A 21,656-nucleotide genomic window follows, 5' to 3' on the forward strand; every position below is an offset into this window, starting at 1 on the left:
CTTTAAAAAAAAAAAACACAACCAAAAAAACCCATGCTAGTTGCAGACCCTAGAGCGTAGAGTTGATGCCTCGATGCTTGCCACTATGTCATGTAATAACATACTGTCCTTATGATTCCTCTTGTTGGCAGAGCTGCAAAGTAGTCCTTAACCTGCTTAAAGTAAAGCCAATAAGATTAACACACATGCAGTTTCTTCTGCGTTTTAAACTAAGGTATGACTAAAGAGGACTAAGGAGTGCTCAGATTAGCCTTCCATGAGCAGACATGGGAGGGTGTTGACTCCAGCTGAACACGAGCTCTCAGTGGAACTTCCTTGTTGAAACAGGAGGAAAATATTAAGCGAAAAAGAAAGGTAACGGTAACCATGTTTTTATATTGACAAAACTGTTTGCATATAGTTACGACTGCCAAAACTGAAGAGTGAAAAGGGTTCAGAACAAAAATCCAGAATGAATATACAAGGCCTAAAGAACTCATCGCGGAAAGGGTATTCAGTTTGTGGTTAGCAGCCTGCTTCTACTGGCCAACTTCCCTGAAAACCCCTTTGCAAAAGTTTGTACCATATTCACTGGTTTTGGCTCAAGACACACATGCATGCAATAAAACCTTAGGGCAACAAGTGACCACCTCAAGCCTAGTTCAAAGCAGCGTTTTCCAAACAATTTCTAGAAAAGAAAATGCCTCTGCATTAAACTGCAGAAACCTAGTCCTGGCCAACTAACTCTGGAAGCAAATAGGAATAAACCCTTATAATAAAGGTATTCTGAAAATATGGTCCTATTTTGCATGCACAGTACAGTTGATCCATGCACACACAGTGAATCTAACCATTTAGTACCTCCTTAACCCAAAGAATCAGCTATGCTGAACACTCAGGTTGACTGACTGAGGGACCTCTTTAATTTAGCCAAGGAAAACTATTAAGAAATGCCTTGGCTAGTCTAAGAATTTTACTTAACCAAGTCTTTTACTTTTCAGAAAAAGAGCAAACTTTTAAGTAAAACTCAAAATAAGAAGAAAAAAAAAATTAACTACTGAAGACTCTTAATGGTGAAATGTTTCACTAGAAGAAATGGATTCCTGAACAAAATCAAGGCTGGTTAAACCTTCCAAGATGTTACAGCAGAAACAAACCCTGTAATTTCTGCAAGCAATTAATTTTTTTCATTTCCATTATGCAGAGTATCAGATTAAATGATCAAGATGGGCCCTGCTAACCTGCAAATTTATAAAACATCATCACCACATCTGCGGGGAACCAAGGCAGAGATAGTAAGCAATCACACAGGAAATTTGTGGTTGAACCAGAAACTGAACTCTTGATTTCCTGAAATCCAGTAATGTACTTTAACCACAAAAGCATCTTCTTTGAGGGGGAGGAAAATCCCATAATGAATTTTAACGTACAAAAGAGAAGCAGATGATTTGAATATGAAGACTTGGGTAAAAACCCAATTTACTGAAGAACTGTAAAAGTTTACTTAAAAACAAATGTTCTGGTTTTAAAAGGGATGTTGTGCAGATGCTGCAAGCCAGAGATCCAGGCAAATGTCGATGGCCATACTAAAAGTACGCCACTGGTGGCAAAGGTCCAACTGCACATATTGTGAAGTAGCCACAAAATGGAACTGCTCCCTGCGGTTATTACAAAAAGAAAGAGCCCACGATAGCTTGCCTCACTACACAAGACAGTGCAGAACAGATAGAGGAGCAAAGAATAAGCAAAGCTTCCATTTTAAACACATGTAATTTCAAGTCCTTTCTGAAGATGGGCAAAATGGATGGACTATTTTGGAGGAGATCAGAATAAATCCTGTATGACAGTTTTCTGCTATTACAGATATCTGTATTAAGACTATTCATAGATAGCCCTCTGAAACATTCCCTACAAGGACACTTGATTAGTTCTTTCAGCCATTAACTCCAATTTACACAGTAGCAAAACCGGGTAAGTTCCTACCTCACATATAGATCCAAAAATCACTCTATTTGGGGCTACTGTGCTCCTGTGGCTGTGTACAGCTTACATCCTATTATCTTAAATTTTAAGAAGCTGTTGAATACCCCACAAGTAAAGGATGTGTTATACAAACAGTTAAAGCCTTATTTGATATATTACCTTGTTAAAAGGGAAAGATAAAATCCTACAAGATTTTTCTGAAGAAAAAAGGTATTCTCTTTTCTTTGCCTCCAAATTTCAAAATTGCCCAGGATAACACGAGCGTCTCTGCACATTTTTGATATGCCATGCTTGATTTATTCCTTGCCTAAGACTTTATTTCTCTAGACATCTAGACAATTTAGGTCCAGATCCGGCATGCATACTACACAAAGTAAACATACAGCTGACTTGGAACCATCGTTACATTTTAAATGGTTATTACAGTGCTTTCAAAGAGAATAGGAAATGGGACAGGAAGGAAAAGCAATTATTATAGATGTCTCTCAAAGTATGCAGCAGAACCAACAAGAAATATAAACTAATTTTAAAGAATATATAAAATATAAAAAGAAAACCCAAGGTTTATATACTACCGCAGCTTAATGCCAGCCTCCTCCCCTTCCCCCCGGCTCCCATGATGTTATAGCAATTCCTCCTTACTGCACAGGGAAAAAGGAGCTCTGTCATACAGCTGTAGCTCACTTCTCTTGAAGTAAGTCTCACTGGCTTGGCTATCCAGCAACACGGGGTATTGCATTTCTCCACCTCTTCGACACTATGTAACTTGACAGATTTTGCACAGATGGGCTAAAAATGCATTTGTATGGTAGCAAAATAAACAAGGAGCCATGGCCCTTCATGTGGGAGTGGCCACTCTGCTGCTGTACGGCCTGTGGACCCTCAATAGAGGGCGCAGGACAGGGATCCGAGTATTTTCAAATCACAGTTATTTCTTCATATCTGTAGCTAATTGCTACACTGTCCCTGAGTCCTCAAGGACAGAAAGGGACGGGTTCTCTGCCTGACCTTTCCCTTTGAATTTTTGTAAATAATTAGCCCACACCAGATGTAAGCATAACGCAAAACAGCTGTAGAACTTCCTTTCTTTCTGTCTTCAAGCAGCAAAATCCATTCCTTAGTTGCTCATCAAAACTAGCGGCGACATCTCTCCAAACTTGTTATGTGAACACACTTACATTTTATGTCAGCAACCTTGCAGTTTTGCATGTTTCAGCTCATTGCTTAAGATTATTAAAGATGTATCTCCAATTATTATGACTGAAACCGTGTCCTGTAATGCATTAAAACCAGGTCTGCTCTTAAGCTGTATTGCCTTTCAGAGAAAGAAAAATTGCTGTTTTTCAAGACATACGAGAGTTATTCTGCCCCCACTCAAGCTGAAGCATAACAAATTAATCACATAAAGGTTTTCAAAACATTTCCAGAAAATGTATCTTCCTATCTACTTACAGAGAGAGAACTCTGTAAAAAGTCTAAAATGAAGACCCTGAATAGGGTCCAACAAAGGATTTAAAGCTCAGGCATGTTCAATATCTTCAAGAGCAAATAGTTTTTGTCTAGCCCATGGTTCAGTATTTTCTCAAAACCTTATCTACCTATACGTGATCTTTTTAACAGGCAGCAAGTCCCCTGCCTTTGGTTTAGGTTTCATTTCTAGCATTTTAGCTTAGATGTTCATATGCCCTTACGAATGTTTACTATGATTTAAGCAGTACTTGCAAATTCTGAGAGAAATTCAAATACTGTATTTTACCTTTGTCTATCTGATATGAAGGCCTATACATATCTACTAAGCAAATGAATGTAACATCATGAGACATTCCAGGACACAGATGGTGCACTTTGTAGCCCAGCTGCTTATCAATTCTCAAATAAGAAAAAGCAAATGCAAGACTTGTATTCTTCAGAGTAGCACTGCGCAAGTGAGGTTTAGTGACATAGTTCACAAGACAGCAAAGTGCTTTTCATTCAAGAAAGGTAGTATTCACATGAAGTACCCAAACCTGAGTTGCTCCTTTACTTTCATTGCTTCCTTTTCAAGAATTAGAAATACCTTTTTTTTTTTCCCCATTCAAAATTAATAGGTATCTTGAATAAAGTTTCAAAATGTACCACCCACCCCCCTACCCTATTTCCTAGGTATTGGGTTAAAATTGAACTATAAGCCTTGCAGTAATCCAGGAGAGGACACACATTTTGCAGCTTTAGAAGAGACAGCAGTAAATCCTTACTTTCTGGGTATTTTGCATTAACTATGCAGGATGGGAGCAGAGGTGATACAAGCCTAGTTACGCATTTCTCTGTAAGAAAGTAGAAATTGCTTCAGCCCGAGTATCCCCCTGCAGCTACATGAATTAACTATAAAACTGCTAGAGTGGCATTATAGCATTTAAAATTGACATTTGAAACATTACCAGCAACAGGTGGTAAAACTAGTCAAAAACACTTAAAAATATTTCCTAAATGACATAAAATTTGGACCATCTCTCAGTCCCCCAGATAACAGAGACATTTTGAAATGCAGAATGTGTTAGAAAGTGATGGACAGCTACTGCACATCAGGTTTACTTATTAACGCTTCCTAACTGTGAGGATACGCGACGAAGCTAAGAAACAGATATTTGTAGTATAGCTTTTCCCTGCTGTAACAGCTTTCCACAAATGCCGCATCTAACAATGCAGATGTCTAGTCCATGTGCTCTGGTTTTAGTAAGTAACGGAAAACGATACCTTGAGGTTGATCAGTTACCGTGCATACAAAAATACCCCTGTTCACATACTGAAGACAGGCCACAAACTAGGACAAGACATTAACAGCACTTTTAATGTATCAATTTATTGCATATGTCAGTACATAAAAATAGAAAAGTGTTTTTTGTAAAATTAATTTTACTGTAAAAACCAGACTAGAATGAGAATGTAAAACTTTGCCACAATTAGCACATATACAGTAACATTTATGCTTTGTCTACAAAACTTAAGAATACTTTGCAAGACATTTTTGCTTTAACTATATATTAAAGAAAAATCAGATAAAGAGCTTGCATCATATATTCAATGACTGTTTCTGAATTCAAAACACAAGTGCTATTTAGAACTTGAATATGCTCTCTCTATTTACATTTCTGCGGGGTTCTACTCTAAATTATACAAGCAGGATGGCATTGTAAATTATTCTTAATGGGATACATCACGCTGATCCCACTACATGCAAGAGGCACTGATTTTATATTTGGCAGAAGTGCCCCTAGCAAAATCACCTGTCATTAACAAAAATAAAAATGTACTTCTCAGGAATTGAATTATGAAATACAAATGGAGGTACGTCTGTGTCTTTTTGCTAATAGAAGAGACCATACCTTGGACTCTCAATTCAGCCTTGCATTCTTCACTGTGAACATCCAATGTGACGCAAATGATTAGCTTAGAGATGCTGATATGCATATTTTGTATAGTTAATCCATCTGCCCTTCAACTGAGAGATTGTCCGTAGCCTACCAAACGTATTTGTGCTCTATTTCTAATTTTACCTGAGAAATGGACATGAGGGCAGCTACACCAGTTAACATTTCTTCAGATGAAAGCACAGCTTGTCTCTCTGCATTTCACAGTTCAGAAACAAATATTGGGAATGTAAACTTGGGTTAGCAGGAAGCCTCAAGTATTTCCACTAATTAAAACCACACACACATGTGCGCACACGAGGTCTTGTACTGGATGCTTTCTTACAAGGACTTTACTGCTACAGCTGTTTCAGTTCAACTCCTGACCCCCCCATTCTTTTCTTCTTTTTCTTTGTTTAAACTTAAAGTTCCTCTTAAAAAAGAGACAATTCCCTTAATGAGCATATTTAAACCAAGAGGCTTTCTCACAAACCTGTGAAAATAACTCAACTTCCTCTTCCCAAACTAGAAATTTATATATACAGGAGAAATACTTGAGAAACATCTATACACAAATGGAGAACTGTTAAGGGAAAACGTATCATGGTATCAAGTGGAATAAATGCAACAGTATCATAATACACCTTTTGGCAATTTAAAGTTATTACTACTATGTTGCTTGCAGTTCACTTTTTAGCAGCAGATAACTGTGGGTTTCCATCACAGAGACCACAAAATAAAAACAAGTCTTGACTTGTCAGAACAAGTTTCTTCCCCCTTCTCGCTCCCTTAAAAGATCGTATGTACAGCAGTGAAATATTTGCATAAAAAAAATAATTTCCTTCCTATTTTCTTTCAGTGGATTTCATAGCCAACGCAATGAAAAATAGCATGATAACAGACATTCATTCACAAGTGTATGCACCCAGCCCATTAAGGGAGAAGTAAAAATGTGCATATGTGGAAGAAACCACATTAAGTGTAAAGGATGCATTTATGACAATTGTGTCTTCTCATACCCAATACTTGCAAAATCAGACCAAATTTCATCTTTATATCCTGCAGACAATATAGTGAAAAGATACGGCCTAATAATCAAAAGTAATGCTTAGATACAGTCCACTCTGAACAGCTCCAGATTTCCATAATCTAATGCCACACATTTGACTTTGACTTAGCAACTGTGTGCCCAAATGAGAATACTTCATTTGTATATAAGTGCCACATAATACTGGGAGTATTTTGGGTTGAGGTTTTTTTTCGTCTTTGGTGGGAAGTGGGGTAAAAAGTCAAGTTACTTTAGACATTGTCATTTTATGAAAAAAACAGTGGCATTTAATGGCAAGTTATGACAACTTCTGAAACAATTACTTACTTTTTTTTTCATTCTGTCTCCAATAAGTAATCTATTCTTTTGGCTTTATCAACTTATTTTTAGAAAAGCAGTATTTGCCCACTTATTTTCCTTCTCTCCCTCCACCTTAATTCTAAAGCAATGTGACGTAGCTGAAACAACCTATGCAAGCAGCTCACCTTGTCATTTTAGAATACATCGGGGAAAGGGAATGCTATGTCTATTAACTCCCTTCTGCTATATAAACACCCGCACACCAGCCAAACTTCACCAATATACCTTCCCCACCTGCCTCCCCCCAAAAAAATACCACCACTGGAAGGCTGAGGAGATAGTTTTGGTTTCACTCAGATTTAAAACTATGCGCTGTCTATAATGATTTTAGGCCTATAGATCCAAAAAGCTGTAGCTTTTTCAATCAACTCTAAGAAAACCTTAAAAATAGTATGACAAAAGATACTTACCAGAGAAAGCAGCAACTTCTGGTATGAACATGTTTATTTAAAAAGAAAAACAAAAAAATCACATTTAAGTGAAGTAAAGATGTATCACCCTATCTATAAATTGCTGACAACTATTACCCATGTGTACATAAGACCTGTAATTCCATGTAATAAATTTTAGGAGGCATAACCATTAAGGCACCAGTTCAGGAAAGCAGTTTTATTCAACCAGAAAACTTAAGCACAAGCTTAAAATACCACTGTCCATCAGGAAATAGATTTTAAGTGTGTGCTGAGATGCTTTTCTGAATCAGGACAACATGGCAGAAAAGTTTATTTAAAAATGTCAATCCGAAGGGCAATTGTACAGATTGTGTGGAAGATTTTCCACAGTTCGTTCTTCCCATAAAGAAATATTTCGAAGAAGCAAACTATCAGGTGCAGCAAATGAGAAATTAAACCTGCAGAAGTGATTTAAACAGCCCCACACTCCAATGCGGACTGAGCTAACAGCATACAACTTTGATATGACTACCTAGGATAAAGAGTCCTAAACCCAACCAAACAAACAAAAAGAGAACTTCAACAGTCAGCCAGAATCAAACTCTCTCAATTTAAGTACTGCTGGTTGTGAAATGGTGATACTAGCTTCAAAAATCCCAGCAGAGCTGAAGAAAACTCACTTCTGCTGATGCTTAAGCTACTTCCACATGGTACAACAGAACTGTAAAAGACTTTTTGCAAGCAAATGGGTAAAAGTGTTAAAATAAATGTCGTCTCTTTCAGACTAACTAAGCTTAGGTCTACTAAATTTGATGCGCTGCTCATTTTTATTATCCTTATTGTAGCAACTGTATACGTTAATCTCTAATGATGTGATCACTGGTAATTATTTGGATTTGTTTCTTTTGGAGGTATAAATAAAGGGCACAGACATTTAGCTACACCAGCCTTAAACAAACAAACAAACAAAACCAAACACAAATACATACTTCTACCTTGTACGACACTCCTTTCTATCACACCACCCACTCTGCCTTGGGAAATCCCACCTCAAATGCACAAGCAGACTAATACCAACAAACAGTTTGCCCGTACATTAGCGAGGAGAGCTTGGGGCAGAGAGAAGCTTAGATCGCACTGCTCTTCTCGAAGGTTACTTCTATTTTCTATGAAGAAATTGCCTGGGCAAAATCCTGAAGCCAGGATGTTTAGGCACATACAACTTTCCAGGCACTATTATAATACAAATAGTAAAATGAAATCAGGGAAAGTGTCTTTTCCTCTTCACTTACAGTTTGAAATATATATGTATGCATAACCATAAAAACCAGTAATAACCCAATAGTATACCTGCAAGTATACTCTACCATTAATGTTATTTTATATTATTTAGCACATTAAAGGCTTCCCACCTTGCATAATATAAAATTTCAAGGAATAAAACATTAATCTCATGCATGGCACACTTTAAATAAACTCTAAGAGAAGCAACAAATCATTTTGCTAACCATGACTGTCCAAAAAGCTCACACATACAGCAGTGAATACTGAAGAGCCTCCCGTTGATCTAAACTAAAACATTCTGTACTACTTTTGTAGCAAGTTTCTTTAATAGCATCCATTGTACATATCAAACAAATGGAATATATGGACAGAGATACCAAAAAAGTATGAGAAAGACATAAAATGGTTCATTTACAATGCTGCAAATGTAAAAGTTATCTGGAACATCTTAATAAAGCATCAGACCTTTCCAAGTTTAATTTCACTCTTAGGCAAGTACAGACATGACATACATTTAAAAATGGACATTCTTTTACCACTTTTCACAAATCAAGGTACAGTGCAGGTACTCCCCCCACCCCACCCCAAAGAAGAATATCAATTATATTATTGTTACGTTAGAGGATGTTTTCGCCATTTCTTCAGGGGAGTGACTCTTTATTACTTCTTTGATGAACTGTTCAAGTGCAGTGAAATAACCCTGGCACTGCCAAGTGTCATTATGAGTTCCATCAGGAAATATCGCCAATCTCTTAGTCCGAGCTGGGGATAATTCATAAAGTTGCTTCATCATAACTGGTGGAATTAACTGGTCAGACAACCCAGAGATGAAGAGAGAAGGCATTCTGCACTGAGAGATTTTTCTGTAGGACAGAAACTTATTTTTGTAGCACCATAAAGGAAGATATCTCATTGGAAAGAAAGAAAACAAAGTGCTGGCCATGTATGGGATGCTAAGAAAGGTGTTCTCCACCACGATGGCAGAAATCCTATGGGAATTTTCAGAAGCTAAGTGAATAGCTACTGCTCCCCCCAAGGAACGGCCAAAAAGAAAAATTTTTGTTTTATCGAGATCAGACCGAGTCATCACATAGTCTAACACAGCCTCAGAATCTAAGTACAAACCTTCTTCACTTGCTTCTCCTTCACTTTTTCCATACCCTCTATAATCGACAAGAATTAAGTTTACTTTCAAGTTTACCAGCATTAACAAAGCATTTGGCAACCTGTGGCCAATGTTGCCTGCATTCCCATGAAAGTAAATGATGGTCGGAGAATACGCTGCATTGTCCCCTGTGTATCTCAGCAGAATAAGATTGAGAAGAACTCCATCTTTGGTTTTGATGAAGATATTTTCATGTGGTATACCAGTAGGCATAGGAACATAAAGGCGTGATGAAGAGGGCTGTTCAGGAAAGTAAAGCAGCACATCCTGGAATTTATATAATATACCCGCTATTGATACAAATATTAATATAAGTAGTATAATGCCTCCGTACAAGTGAAAAGTTACTATCAAGGGTAAAAGACAAATACGGCAGAGACTCCAAGACCAGGAAGCCAAAGCTAGTAGCCATCTTTTAACAAAGGTCCAAAGCATCCATGACTTTTCCATTGTAGAAGTCAGTGATCTTTTACTCCAAGTAAATCCTGTAAAAAAAACCCCAAACATATATGTATAAATATAAGGGAAAGAAAAAGGAAGCAATTTAAGCATTCATACTTGCAGAAGATTAATGGCAAGTCAGTACATTACAGTATAAACATCAAACTTGGTGGCAAACTCCCTTTGAATTTTTGGAAACCATTCAACTCTGTGAAACAAGCAGTTTCATAAGGAAAAGGCTTTAGAACCCTTCAAAATCCCATGTACATTATTTCAGCAGGCAAGGTCCATCAGTAACACTAGAAAATTGGTTAACTGGGACCATAATAACTTATGCTTTCCCTCAGTCTTCCCTACTGACCAACAGAACAACCATACAGACCATATCACCAGTTTGTCAAAGTTTTTCACATAAGTAATTCTAGAATCCAGAGAACACGAACAAAAATAGCCCTTATTTTCAAGTTGCTACTGATTAAGGCCAAGAGGAGCATTCAGTAAGCCTACGCACTTCACTCTGCAACCAGTGGAGGCTCACAATGCATACCGAGTCTGCTATCATTTAGTGTATGTCTTTCAGAATCTTCATCAACTGTGATTACAGAGCAACACGTAAACTGGTCAGCAGAAAGACACTCCTCTATAATAAGATACCACACTGTAGTTACATTTATGACAGCTGTTTTGCTATATTTGGATTGATTCTGATTTGTTCTGATTTATAATGATAGTTTTCCACTATCAGATCAGTAATCCATATTAAATTAGCTGAATGAAATATTGTATCATCATACAAGACCACTGAAAACAGTCAGCTAACTACATTATTCTCTGATCAATGAAAAGCCCAACTGCTGAAAATTCCAAACATGAAAACAGACTCATGACAAAAACATACACACAGCATACAATGAGGAGAGTGATGTTAATGATAATGGACTAAGTCTTCTTTCCAACCATAAGAGATAGTTATGTCTCACAGCATACACAGAATCTCTCACATTATTCACTGCTGGGTTCACATGTAATATGGAAATAGGCAAAAACTGCCAAACCTACAGAAGAACTACAGTAACCATTCTGTCGCCACTGAGTTGAATAACCATACTGCTTGGAAGTAACAACACCAGCTCACTTGTTTAAGAACACTCTAAGTTATAGAACAGATAATAATTACAGTTTAGACACACTCAAAGTTATAACCTCCTAAAATGATGTAGTGCAGTAAGAAGCTGAATTAACTCCAAAGGAGTCTGACATACAGAGATGCATCCAAGCATTCAATTAAGTCACAGGACCCACACTAAAGTAAGCTGTATGGCCTAATACAGGAGAGGGCTGCAACTGCATCAGCCATCTTGGTAGGATCGAGGGATAACAGCCTTTGCACTCCACAAATATGATAAGCACCCAATATGACCAGGAAAAACTGCCATTTGTAGTTATTTTATGTGACAATTAGATATAAATCAGAAATAAAAATAAATCTGGTACTTCTTAAGATACACATATTAACCAAAGGCAACATGAAATTAAGCTTTTATATAGTGTATCTACTCCAAGTATGTAAAACTGGTGAAATACAAAGTAGTCTAGAGAGCAGTTATCCCAGATTTGTTCTCTCATATTATTTATGAGTTCATATTCAATATCCACATCCAAGTATGCACAAATACTGTCTATAAGAAAATTTAATTCTTGTGATCCATTTCTCTAGTAAAGAAATGACAGTAATGAGGAGATATATAAAGTAGACACTTCAATTTGTAAGAGAACTTCCTAATGAAGTTGACAAACGTTTCCTGCATTACATTTCAAGACTATAAGAACATTGATAATGACACAGTAAAAACACTCTCCTTACCTATGCTATTCAAAATTTTGCTGACTTTCTTACAAAATGAGAGACACCAAAAATGCTCTCAACAAGACACTCACAAAAGAATAAAAGACCCATCATTAAAACCAACTACTAAAAACCAAAGAAATCATAAAAATCTTACTTAAGGTGATTAAATTTTGCAGATGGCTATCCCATATACACTAAGGATTGCTATTTGATAGTCACAGCTGATTTTATAAACCACATTAGCTTCATTTGTGCACTGCTTCTATTTTCATTTCAGTAGGATAATATTATCAAAATGCTGTACTACTGAGATACTGCTGCTGTGTGATTACTTCTGATATATATATATATAGGTATATATAAAAACTTTGCTACTGGAGTTGCAAAGCCAATGCATCCTACAACTAGAACTCAACTTATAGCAGTTAGCAAGAAGGGTAAGCCACAAACGTTTCATACTCACCTCTGTATTTAAGTAAAGCTGACTACTCTGCACTAATGAACAACTACATGGCTATTAAAGTTTTCTTCCCAGCCTCGTGAAACTTCACTAGTTCCATCCTTTCCACACTTGAATCAGACCATGGCTCTTACTACACATCTTACTACAAGATTTGTTAGCTAGAGACCTAAGATACAAGTTTCTCCTAGGTTCTTCCCCGCCTCCTTCCAATACCAATTGAAAGATCACTAGAAAGGAAAATGATGGTTTTTCAAACAAGCACACAGGCCTAGAAGAGACTCTAAATCAAGACAATACATTCTCATTCTCAATAAAGCTACAAACCATGCTTTCTATGGAGCCCAAAGTAGCAGGTCTTCCAAACATTATCTTGTTTGACCTGACCAGTAGAACATGATACAAGCAGAACCGGATTTCCACTTAAAGAACATAAATAAAAAGAGTAAGCTAATATAGTAATTTTCAGTGAGTAATAAGGTGTTCCTCAACACTTTTTGAAGTGTATGAAATTTGAGATTGCTCAACATACTGCAAAACTACACACAAAAAAAAAATCTTCTTGCTCTTCATTTCCCATTATTGTTATGCTGGATGGGAAGTTATAAACCTTTTACAATATAATATCTTATGACGCTGTCCTGGGTTTCAGCTGGGATAGAGTTAAATTTCTTCTTAGTGCTGTGTTTTGGATTTAGTATGAGAAGAATGTTGATAACACACTAATTTTTTTAGTCATTGCTAAGTAGCGCTTAGTCCTTAAATGTAGTCAAGGACTTTTCAGCTTCCCATGCTCTGCCAGGTGCACAAGAAGCTGGGAGGGAGCATAGCCAGGACAGCTAGCCCAACTGGCCAATGTGGGATCCCAAGAGTTAACTGTTTTGGAGGCCAGGTGAGCCTAACCGGGACAAAAGCACACCATTGTGACTGGCCCAGTGACTCCATGCATTCTTGGCATAGACCACTTCAGGAGAGGGTATTTCAAGGACCCAAAAGGGTACCGGTGGGTGTTTGGTATAGATGCCTTGGAGACGGAGGAAATTAAACAGCTGCCTACTTTGCCCGGTCTCTCGAAAGACCCGTCTGTTGTGGGGTTGCTGAGGGTTGAGGAACAACAGGTACCAATTGCTGCCACAACGGTGTACCGGCGGCAATATCGCACCAACCGAGACTCCCTGATTCCCATCCATAAGCTGATTCGTTGACTGGAGAGCCAAGGAGTGACCAGCAAGACTCGCTCACCCTTTAACAGTCCCATATGGCCAGTCCTAAAGTCCAATGGAGAGTGGAAACTAACAGTAGACTACCATGGCCTGAACGAAGTCACACTGCTGCTAAGCGCTGCTGTGCCGGACATGCTAGAACTTCAATACAAACTGGAGTCAAAGGTAGCCAAGCGGTACGCCACAATTGTTATCGCTAATGCGTTCTTCTCAATCCCTTTGGCGGCGGAGTGCAGGCCACAGTTTGCTTTCACTTGGAGGGGTGTCCAGTACACCTGGAACCGACTGCCCCAGGGGTGGAAATACAGCCCTACCATTTGCCATGGACTGATCCACACCGCACTGGAACAGGGTGAGGCTCCAGAACCCCTGCAATACATTGATGACATCATCGTGTGGGGCAGCACAGCAGAAGAAGTTTTTGAGAAAGAGGAGAGAATAGTCCAAATCCTTCTGAAGGCTGGTTTTGCCATAAAACAAAGTAAGGTCAAGGGACCTGCACAGGAGATCCAGTTTTTAGGAATAAAATGGCAAGATGGACGTTGTCAGATCCCAACGGATGTGATCAATAACAGCCATGTCCCCACCAACGAGCAAAAAGGAAACACAAGCTTTCTTAGGCGTGGTGGGCTTCTGGAGAATGCATATTCCAAATTACAGCCTGTTTGTAAGCCCCCTCTATCAAGTGACACGGAAGAAGAAAGATTTCAAATGGGGCCCTGAGCAACGACAAGCCTTCGAGCAAATTAAACAGGAGATAGTTCATGCAGTAGCCCTTGGGCCAGTCCGGGCAGGACAAGATGTGAAGAACGTGCTCTATTCCGCAGCCCGGGAGAATGGCCCTACCTGGAGCCTCTGGCAGAAAGCACCAGGGGAGATCTCGAGGTCGACCCTTAGGGTTCTGGAGTCGGGGATACAGAGGATCCGAGGCCCGCTACACTCCAACTGAGAAGGAGATATTGGCAGCACATGAAGGGGTTCGAGCTGCTTCGGAAGTGGTTGGTACTGACGCACAGCTCCTCCTGGCACCCCGACTGCCGGTGCTGGGCTGGATGTTCAAAGGGAGGGTCCCCTCCACACATCATGCAACCAATGCTACGTGGAGTAAGTGGGTCACACAAAGGACCCGAATACGAAATCCCAGTTGCCCAGGGATCTTGGAAGTTTTCACGAACTGGCCAGAAGGCAAAGATTTTGGAATAGCCCCAGAGGAGGAGGTGACGCGTGCTGAAAAGGCCCCACTGTATAATAAACTACCAGAAAACGGGAAGCAATATGCCCTGTTCACTGACGGGTCCTGTCGTCTTGTGGGAAAGCATCGGAGATGGAAAGCTGCTGTATGGAGTCCTATATGACAAGTTGCAGAAACTGCTGAAGGAGAAAGTGAATCGAGTCAGTTTGCAGAGGCCTTGGATATCCAGCTGGCCTTGGATATTGCTGAACGAGAAAAATGGCCAGTACTTTATCTCTATACTGACTCATGGATGGTGGCAAATGCCCTGTGGGGGTGGTTGCAACAGTGGAAGCAGAACAACTGGCAGCGCAGAGGTAAACCCATCTGGGCTGCCGTGTTGTGGCAAGACATTGCTGCCTGGGTAGAGAACCTGACTGTAAAAGTACGTCACGTAGGTGCTCACAGACCCAAGGGTCAGGCCACTGAAGAACATCAAAACAACCAACAGGTGGACCAGGCTGCTAAGATCGAAGTGGCTCAGATGGATCTGGACTGGCAACATAAGGGTGAATTATTTATAGCTCAGTGGGCCCATGACGCCTCGAGCCATCAAGGAAGAGATGCAACATATAGATGGGCTCGTGATCGAGGGGTGGACTTGACTATGGACGCTATTGCAAAGGTTATCCATAAATGTGAAACATGCGCTGCAATGCGCTGCAAGCAAGCCAAGCGAGTAAAGCCTCTTTGGTATGGAGGACGATGGTTGAAATATAAATATGGGGAGGCCTGGCAGATGGATTATATCACACTCCCACAAACCCGACAAGGCAAGCGCTATGTGCTCACCATGGTAGAAGCAACCACCGGATGGCTGGAAACATATCCCGTGCCCCATGCCACCGTCAGGAACACCATCCTGGGCCTTGAAAAGCAAGTGCTATGGCGATATGGCACCCCAGAAAGAATTGAGTCAGACAACAGGACTCACTTCCGAAACACCCTCATAGACACCTGGGCCAAAGAGCACGGCATTGAGTGGGTCTATCACATCCCCTACCATGCACCAGCCTCTGGGAAAATCGAACGATACAATGGGCTGCTAAAGACTACGCTGAGGGCAATGGGTGGTGGGACATTCAAGCATTGGGATACACATTTAGCAAAACCCACCTGGTTAGTCAACACCAGGGATCATCTTTCAATCAAGCTGTACCTGCCCAGTCAAAACTTTTATGTACTGTAGATGGAGATAAAGTCCCTGTCGTGCACATAAGAAATATGCTGGGGAAGACAGTCTGGGTTAATCCTGCCTCGGGCAAGGGAAAACCCATCCACGGGATTGCTTTTGCTCAACGACCTGGGTGCACTTGGTGGGTAATGCGAAAGGATGGGGAAGTTTGATGTGTACCTCAAGGAGATTTGATTTTGGGTGAAAATAGCCAGTGAACTTAATTGTATGATGTTAATTATTATATAATATTGTATATCATTATTTCTATGGTTGCTGTCAATGGTATAGCAGTAAAAATCACCCAGATTAATGAATGAACTTTGATGAAACTGAGCAAAGTGCAACAATGATAGAACCGGATGAGCGCAGCAATACTGGAATCAGAATTGGCTTCAGGATGCAACAGTCGAACACCACACACCATCTCTCCTGCCCTGAAAGACTGTTATGACAGATAGAGCCTGCAGTCATGGACTAAATGAACTAAATGGATATTTTAGAGGGATGGCCCATAGACTAAGGGAATGATATCTGTATATACCAAAAGACAAGAAAAGTGGTGGTAATTAACTGGTATGTATTGGAAAAAGTGAGACCTGGACATGACGTAGATGGTATAGAATAAGGGGTGGATACTGTCCTGGTTTCGGCTGGGATAGAGTTAAATTTCTTCCTAGTGCTGTGTTTTGGATCTAGTATGAGAAGAATGTTGATAACACACTGATGTTTTTAGGTGTGGCTAAGCACCCTTCTAGTCAAGGACTTTTCAGCTTCCCATGCTCTGCCAGGTGCACAAGAAGTTGGAAGGGAGCATAGCCAGGATAGCTAGCCCAACTGGCCAACAAGGTATTCCATATCATGTGATGTCATGCTCAGTACATAAATAGGAGGCGTGGTCCAGGAAGTAGCGATTGCTGCTTAGTTATTGGTCAGTGGGTGGTGAGCAACTGCATTGTCCATCACTCATTTTATATATTCTACCATCATTATCATTATTATTATTTTCCCTTCCTTTTCTGTTTTATTAAAGTGCCTTTATCTCAATCCATGAATTGTACTTTTTTTTTCCGATTCTCTCCCCCACCCCACTGGGGTGTGGGGAGGGAGTGGTGTGAGCGAGTGGCTGTGTGGTGTTTGGCTGTCCGCTGGGTTAAACCACAACAGATGCAAAATCTCTGTGTTGAATTATGAAGAGCACGTGTTGCGATTCTCCTGTATCTCTAATTTTTGTGACTAATGGGATACCAGAATAACCAGGGAAAGGTGGGGGTGGAGGGGATAGGGAAGGAAAGGGAGAACAATATCTTTAGACTTTGATATCTGAGCTGGTCAAACTGAGAAACAGAGCGGACCCATCACCTGGAGAAGCCTGTTTCTCTTTCTAGACAAGACTACTTCTGTTCCTAGACTACAGGAGCCACTTACAGACTTGCTCCATAATTGCCTGATGTCCTAGTTAAGGCAAGAAGTGGGCACCCTTTATATCTTCCAGAAGAGAACTTTTAAATCAATTTCTGTCATCTGCAAATATGACAAGTTAATTTTCTTTTAATGGCTGACTGTTTAACAGGATTATCTCAGCTATATTGCCTTCTACTGTTAGAAGTATCACAGCTCTACAGAGAGATGGAATGAAACATCATCCACGTATTGCAGATGGAGACACTGGAACCAAGGGAAGTCAGCAAGTTGGCCAGTGGCATGCTAGTGGAAGTTCTGTTTCAGCCAGGGAAATAAGGTTTTCTTTACAGATTTCCTTTTCAAGTCTCCTCGATAAAACATTAACCCCTTGGAAATCATTCTTGCTTCACTAAAAAAAATTTGTTTTTTTAAAGGAACGTTATATTGAAGCACTATATTTCAAGTAATTGTCATAACTTTGCCAATGACAAGGTTTTCCTACAAGAAGTCACATCCCATTTTACAGCACACACAGTAACAGTATTTTATAACTGCTGATTATTTAAACTAAGTTAGAGGCTATGAAAACAAGCATAAGGGAGATTGTTTTGTTTCTTTAAGCTTGTTATGTGTGCTGGTTTTGGCTGGGATAGAGTTAATTTTCTTCATAGTAGCTGGGGCTATGTTTTGAGTTTGTGCTGAAGAGAGTTGATAACACAGGGATGTTTTCGTTACTGCTGAGCAGTGCTTACACAGAGCCAAGGCCTTTTCTGCTTCTCACACCAGCGAGGAGGCTGGGGGTGCACAAGAAGTTGGGAGGGGACACAGCTGGGACAGCTAACCCCAACTGACCAAAGGGATATGCCATACCATATGATGTCATGCTCAGCATATAAAGCTGGGGGAAGAAGAAGGAAAGGGGGGACATTTGGAGTGATGGCATTTTCTCTTCCCAAGTAACCGTTACGCATGAAGGAGCCCTGCTTTCCTGGAGATGGCTGAACACCTGCCTGCCGATGGGAAGAAGTGAATGAATTCCTTGTTTTGCTTTGCTTGCATGCGCGGCTTTTGCTTTACCTATTAAACTGCCTTTATCTCAACCCACGAGTTTTCTCACTTTTACCCTTCTGATTCTTTCCCCCATCCCACCCGGAATGAGTGGCTGCGTGGTGCTTAGCTGACATCATGAAAGTCAATGTCTGTGACAAATATACAGTCATCAAGAGCAGAACCATTAGTTTTACCTGGTAGATGTTTTCCTAAGTAACTGTTACATTAATGGAAATTCCTACATAAGCTGTTCATCACTACTCTTACTACTAGAAAATATTTCTTAATACTTTATAGGAAGGGAGACTTAGTAACTTAAATTCTTTACTTCTAGTTCAATGTTCATTAACCTCCAAGTAGGTAACCTACCTTCAATTCCTTCGGACTATATAAACTCAGTTCCTCCATGTTCTCCTCACAGATGATGTTTTCTTAGTCACAAATATGATCAGAAGTCTTTCCTCTAGCATCTATCTGCTTCACATTTCCTCCTGTCCCTCTAATAATGCTGCATTAGAAAAGCTAGCCTTTGTGAATGCTGATGGTTCCTACAAGTGGTTTTTTGATGATGCTTGCAAACTTAAGAGACGAGTAGAAGACAATATTGAAAGACAAAGTTCTGTCGTGGAAACCATTAACACAGGAGAACAGCAATGTGGCCCAATTCAGCGTTAAGACCTAATGAAAGTAAGACTTAGTCAAACTGCTGCTCTGCCGTTGGCTGAAAGGCCATTAAAGACCAGTTCAGTTTACACAGCCACAGAACTGCATTGCCACTCAAAACAGAAATGAATATTGGAAGTGATGAGTTTCAATTTTATGCCACAGGGATATAGACATATGTAGATATGCACACACACTTCTGTATCTATACATTTCCACTGCTGAATCCACAATCCAGGAATTATTGCAGAGGTCTATGTTCTATCAGATGAGCTACAAATCCCATAATTAAGTAACTACTGAAAATACAAATCACTCATAACAACAAAAATTCTGAGGAAAAAAATAAAGTCTTTATGATCAAGACATTTTTATAATATTCTGCTGTGCCCTAATGCTATTCTTGAATGGTTAATGTCATCATCAACTGAAGATCATAAAAACTCAAGTGCATACTTAAGGTACTTGGGAACAATTTTTCATTCATTTTGAATGGCAGTTGAAATTACTCTTGTATTTGTCACAAATTCTGTTGTCTACATTTGTCTTTGTCTACATTTTTAATATTAAAAAGTGCTATTTTCATACACTAATCACACGATAAAACATTTACCTTTGGATGTGATGATTTCCCAGGCTTCATCTCTGCCTGAAAGACAATTCCATTTATGAACTTTGAGTAAAACTGCTTTGGAATTACACACATAATTACTGTTTTTCTTTCGTTACCTGAAAAAAAAATTAAGAAGCGCTAACAGCCAATATCCCTAGAAGTTACATGTGCTTTACTGATGAAACCATGCATACCATGCTCATGCTCCTCCTTATCAAGCTCAGCTCTTGTTTGAAACATCTGATAAACTTGAAAACAACGTTTTATAAGGAAGTTCAAGAATCACGTTGAAATGTTCTGGACTATACATACAACACACAGTATAAAACATACATAGTGCATAACAACAAAGTTATGATAGGTTTACATTGCCTCCTTAAAGCTAACTTTTAGTGTATGAGCAGCCTTAAAGTTAATGCTAAGAAGAGCATTCAGGTGTTTAACGGCTGCTTTCTCATTAAAGAGCTTTAAAAAAAAGAAGTTAGTTTTACCACTCACTGCAATCCTTCAGATTTCATGGCTTCAAAACAAACAAACAAAACGAGATATTTCTTAAAAACACAAAGAAGTATCTGAAAACATCTGTTTCTTTCTACTGCACTTCCTTCCCCTACACTCCACCTCCTCCAGATACAGAAAAGATTTACACAAGCTCTACATTTACTCATATTTATTCAGAAGACTTCTGTAAGTAGAAATATTAAGTCCTCAACTGTAAAAAATTATTTTCAGAGGGAGAACTAATCTGGAAGAAAACCTACAAGTTTAGTAAGGACAGGAAAAATACACATTCTTAGTACTAAAATCTTACAGAGACTCTCATTAAAAAGAAAAAAAAAAAAGTTAAAACAGCAAAGTAGCTACTCATGACCAAGGAAAAAGCAGAGCAAGAACAACTAAGTGTCAGACATTTAAGGCCTCTGGCTTTTAAAATCAGCGAGCCACTTCTCCTACTTATTTCAAGCAGCAAACTTCCACTGCTCTGCATCAAGTGGTACATATTCATAATTGAAAGTGTTTTCCCCTTAACTCTTATCATACTTCCCTTCCCAACTGACAAATCATGATGAACCTTACAAGCACGTCTTGAATTATGATGGTACTGTGTACAAAACCCAAAACCACGACAAACCAAGGACACATCATATTAGAGCCTCAGCTTTCTAGCGAGGATGGGCTCCTAAAACATATTACTTTCCAAGCATGTTAAATTATTTCCATTTTTACCCGGAAGAAACATCCTGCTCAGCCTCGCCTTTTCAATATATTCACCCAGAACATTAAGTAACATTAAAGTTATCATCATCTGCCCCCTCTCCTACAAGCATCCCCGTTTGCAGAAGTTGTTGCGTATGGCAGTGGAGCCAAACGAAACCCGAGAGCGAGATCCTGCTGCGAAGATGCAAAAGCTCTCCCCGGGCCTGGCAGGAGGGCACCTGAGGGAACTTTTAACGGCGCTCTCAACACAGCAGTTCCCCGGGAGCGACGTCCCGAAAGGCAGGCACAGGCGCCACACGCCCACGGGCGGCACCCCGCCTGCAGCCGCTCCCGCCCAGGGAAGACCCGCGTTTAGCCACGGCGAGACCCCGAGCACCAAGTCAAAACCAAAGCTGCCGCCCGCCCCCCCGGCCCGGCCCAGCCCGGCCCGCTCCCACGCCCCCAGCAGCCGCGACCCGGCTCCCGCCCACCCCGTTCCGGCCTTGCGGGGAGGGGACCGGCCCGCCACCCACCCCAACCACCACCACCCGCGGGGCGAGGCGAGGCGAGACCCACCCGCCGCATCCTCCCGCGCAGCCGCTGCCGGCGGCGCCTCGGGCCAGCGCAGACCCCAACGCGCAACTTCAACCACCGCTCCTTCCGAGACAGGAAGTCACGCCCGCCGCGGCTTCCGCTTCCGGGTCAGGGTCCGTCCGCTCTCCTTTTTCTCCCCGCCTTCCCCTGCCTCGGGCAC

General features: G+C 40.3%; 1 protein-coding gene across 2 annotated transcripts; it reads right to left on the reverse strand.

Annotated features, from left to right (window-relative positions):
* Positions 1-4,763: 4,763 nt before the first annotated feature.
* On the reverse strand, positions 4,764-21,602 carry ABHD13 (abhydrolase domain containing 13). Of its 2 annotated transcripts, XM_075137492.1 has the most exons (3): positions 21,479-21,591; positions 19,706-19,741; positions 4,764-10,082 (listed from the first exon to the last, which is right to left on the reverse strand). In XM_075137492.1, exon 3 carries the CDS (start codon positions 10,045-10,047, stop codon positions 9,034-9,036), a length of 1,014 nt encoding a protein of 337 aa, XP_074993593.1. In that variant the 5' UTR covers positions 10,048-10,082; positions 19,706-19,741; positions 21,479-21,591; the 3' UTR covers positions 4,764-9,033. The 2 variants fall into 2 exon arrangements, with proteins under 2 accessions (XP_074993593.1, XP_074993602.1); XM_075137501.1 differs by lacking the exon at positions 19,706-19,741 and having other exon boundaries at positions 21,479-21,602.
* Between the last annotated feature and the right edge of the window lie 54 nt (positions 21,603-21,656).

This window comes from Calonectris borealis, chromosome 1, assembly GCF_964195595.1.
Source record: "Calonectris borealis chromosome 1, bCalBor7.hap1.2, whole genome shotgun sequence".
Lineage (NCBI taxonomy): Eukaryota > Metazoa > Chordata > Aves > Procellariiformes > Procellariidae > Calonectris > Calonectris borealis.

Bases quoted from the DNA above. Each gene is read 5' to 3' on its own strand.
- ABHD13 (XM_075137501.1), bottom strand. From the start codon at position 10,047: ATGGAAAAGTCATGGATGCTTTGGACCTTTGTTAAAAGATGGCTACTA.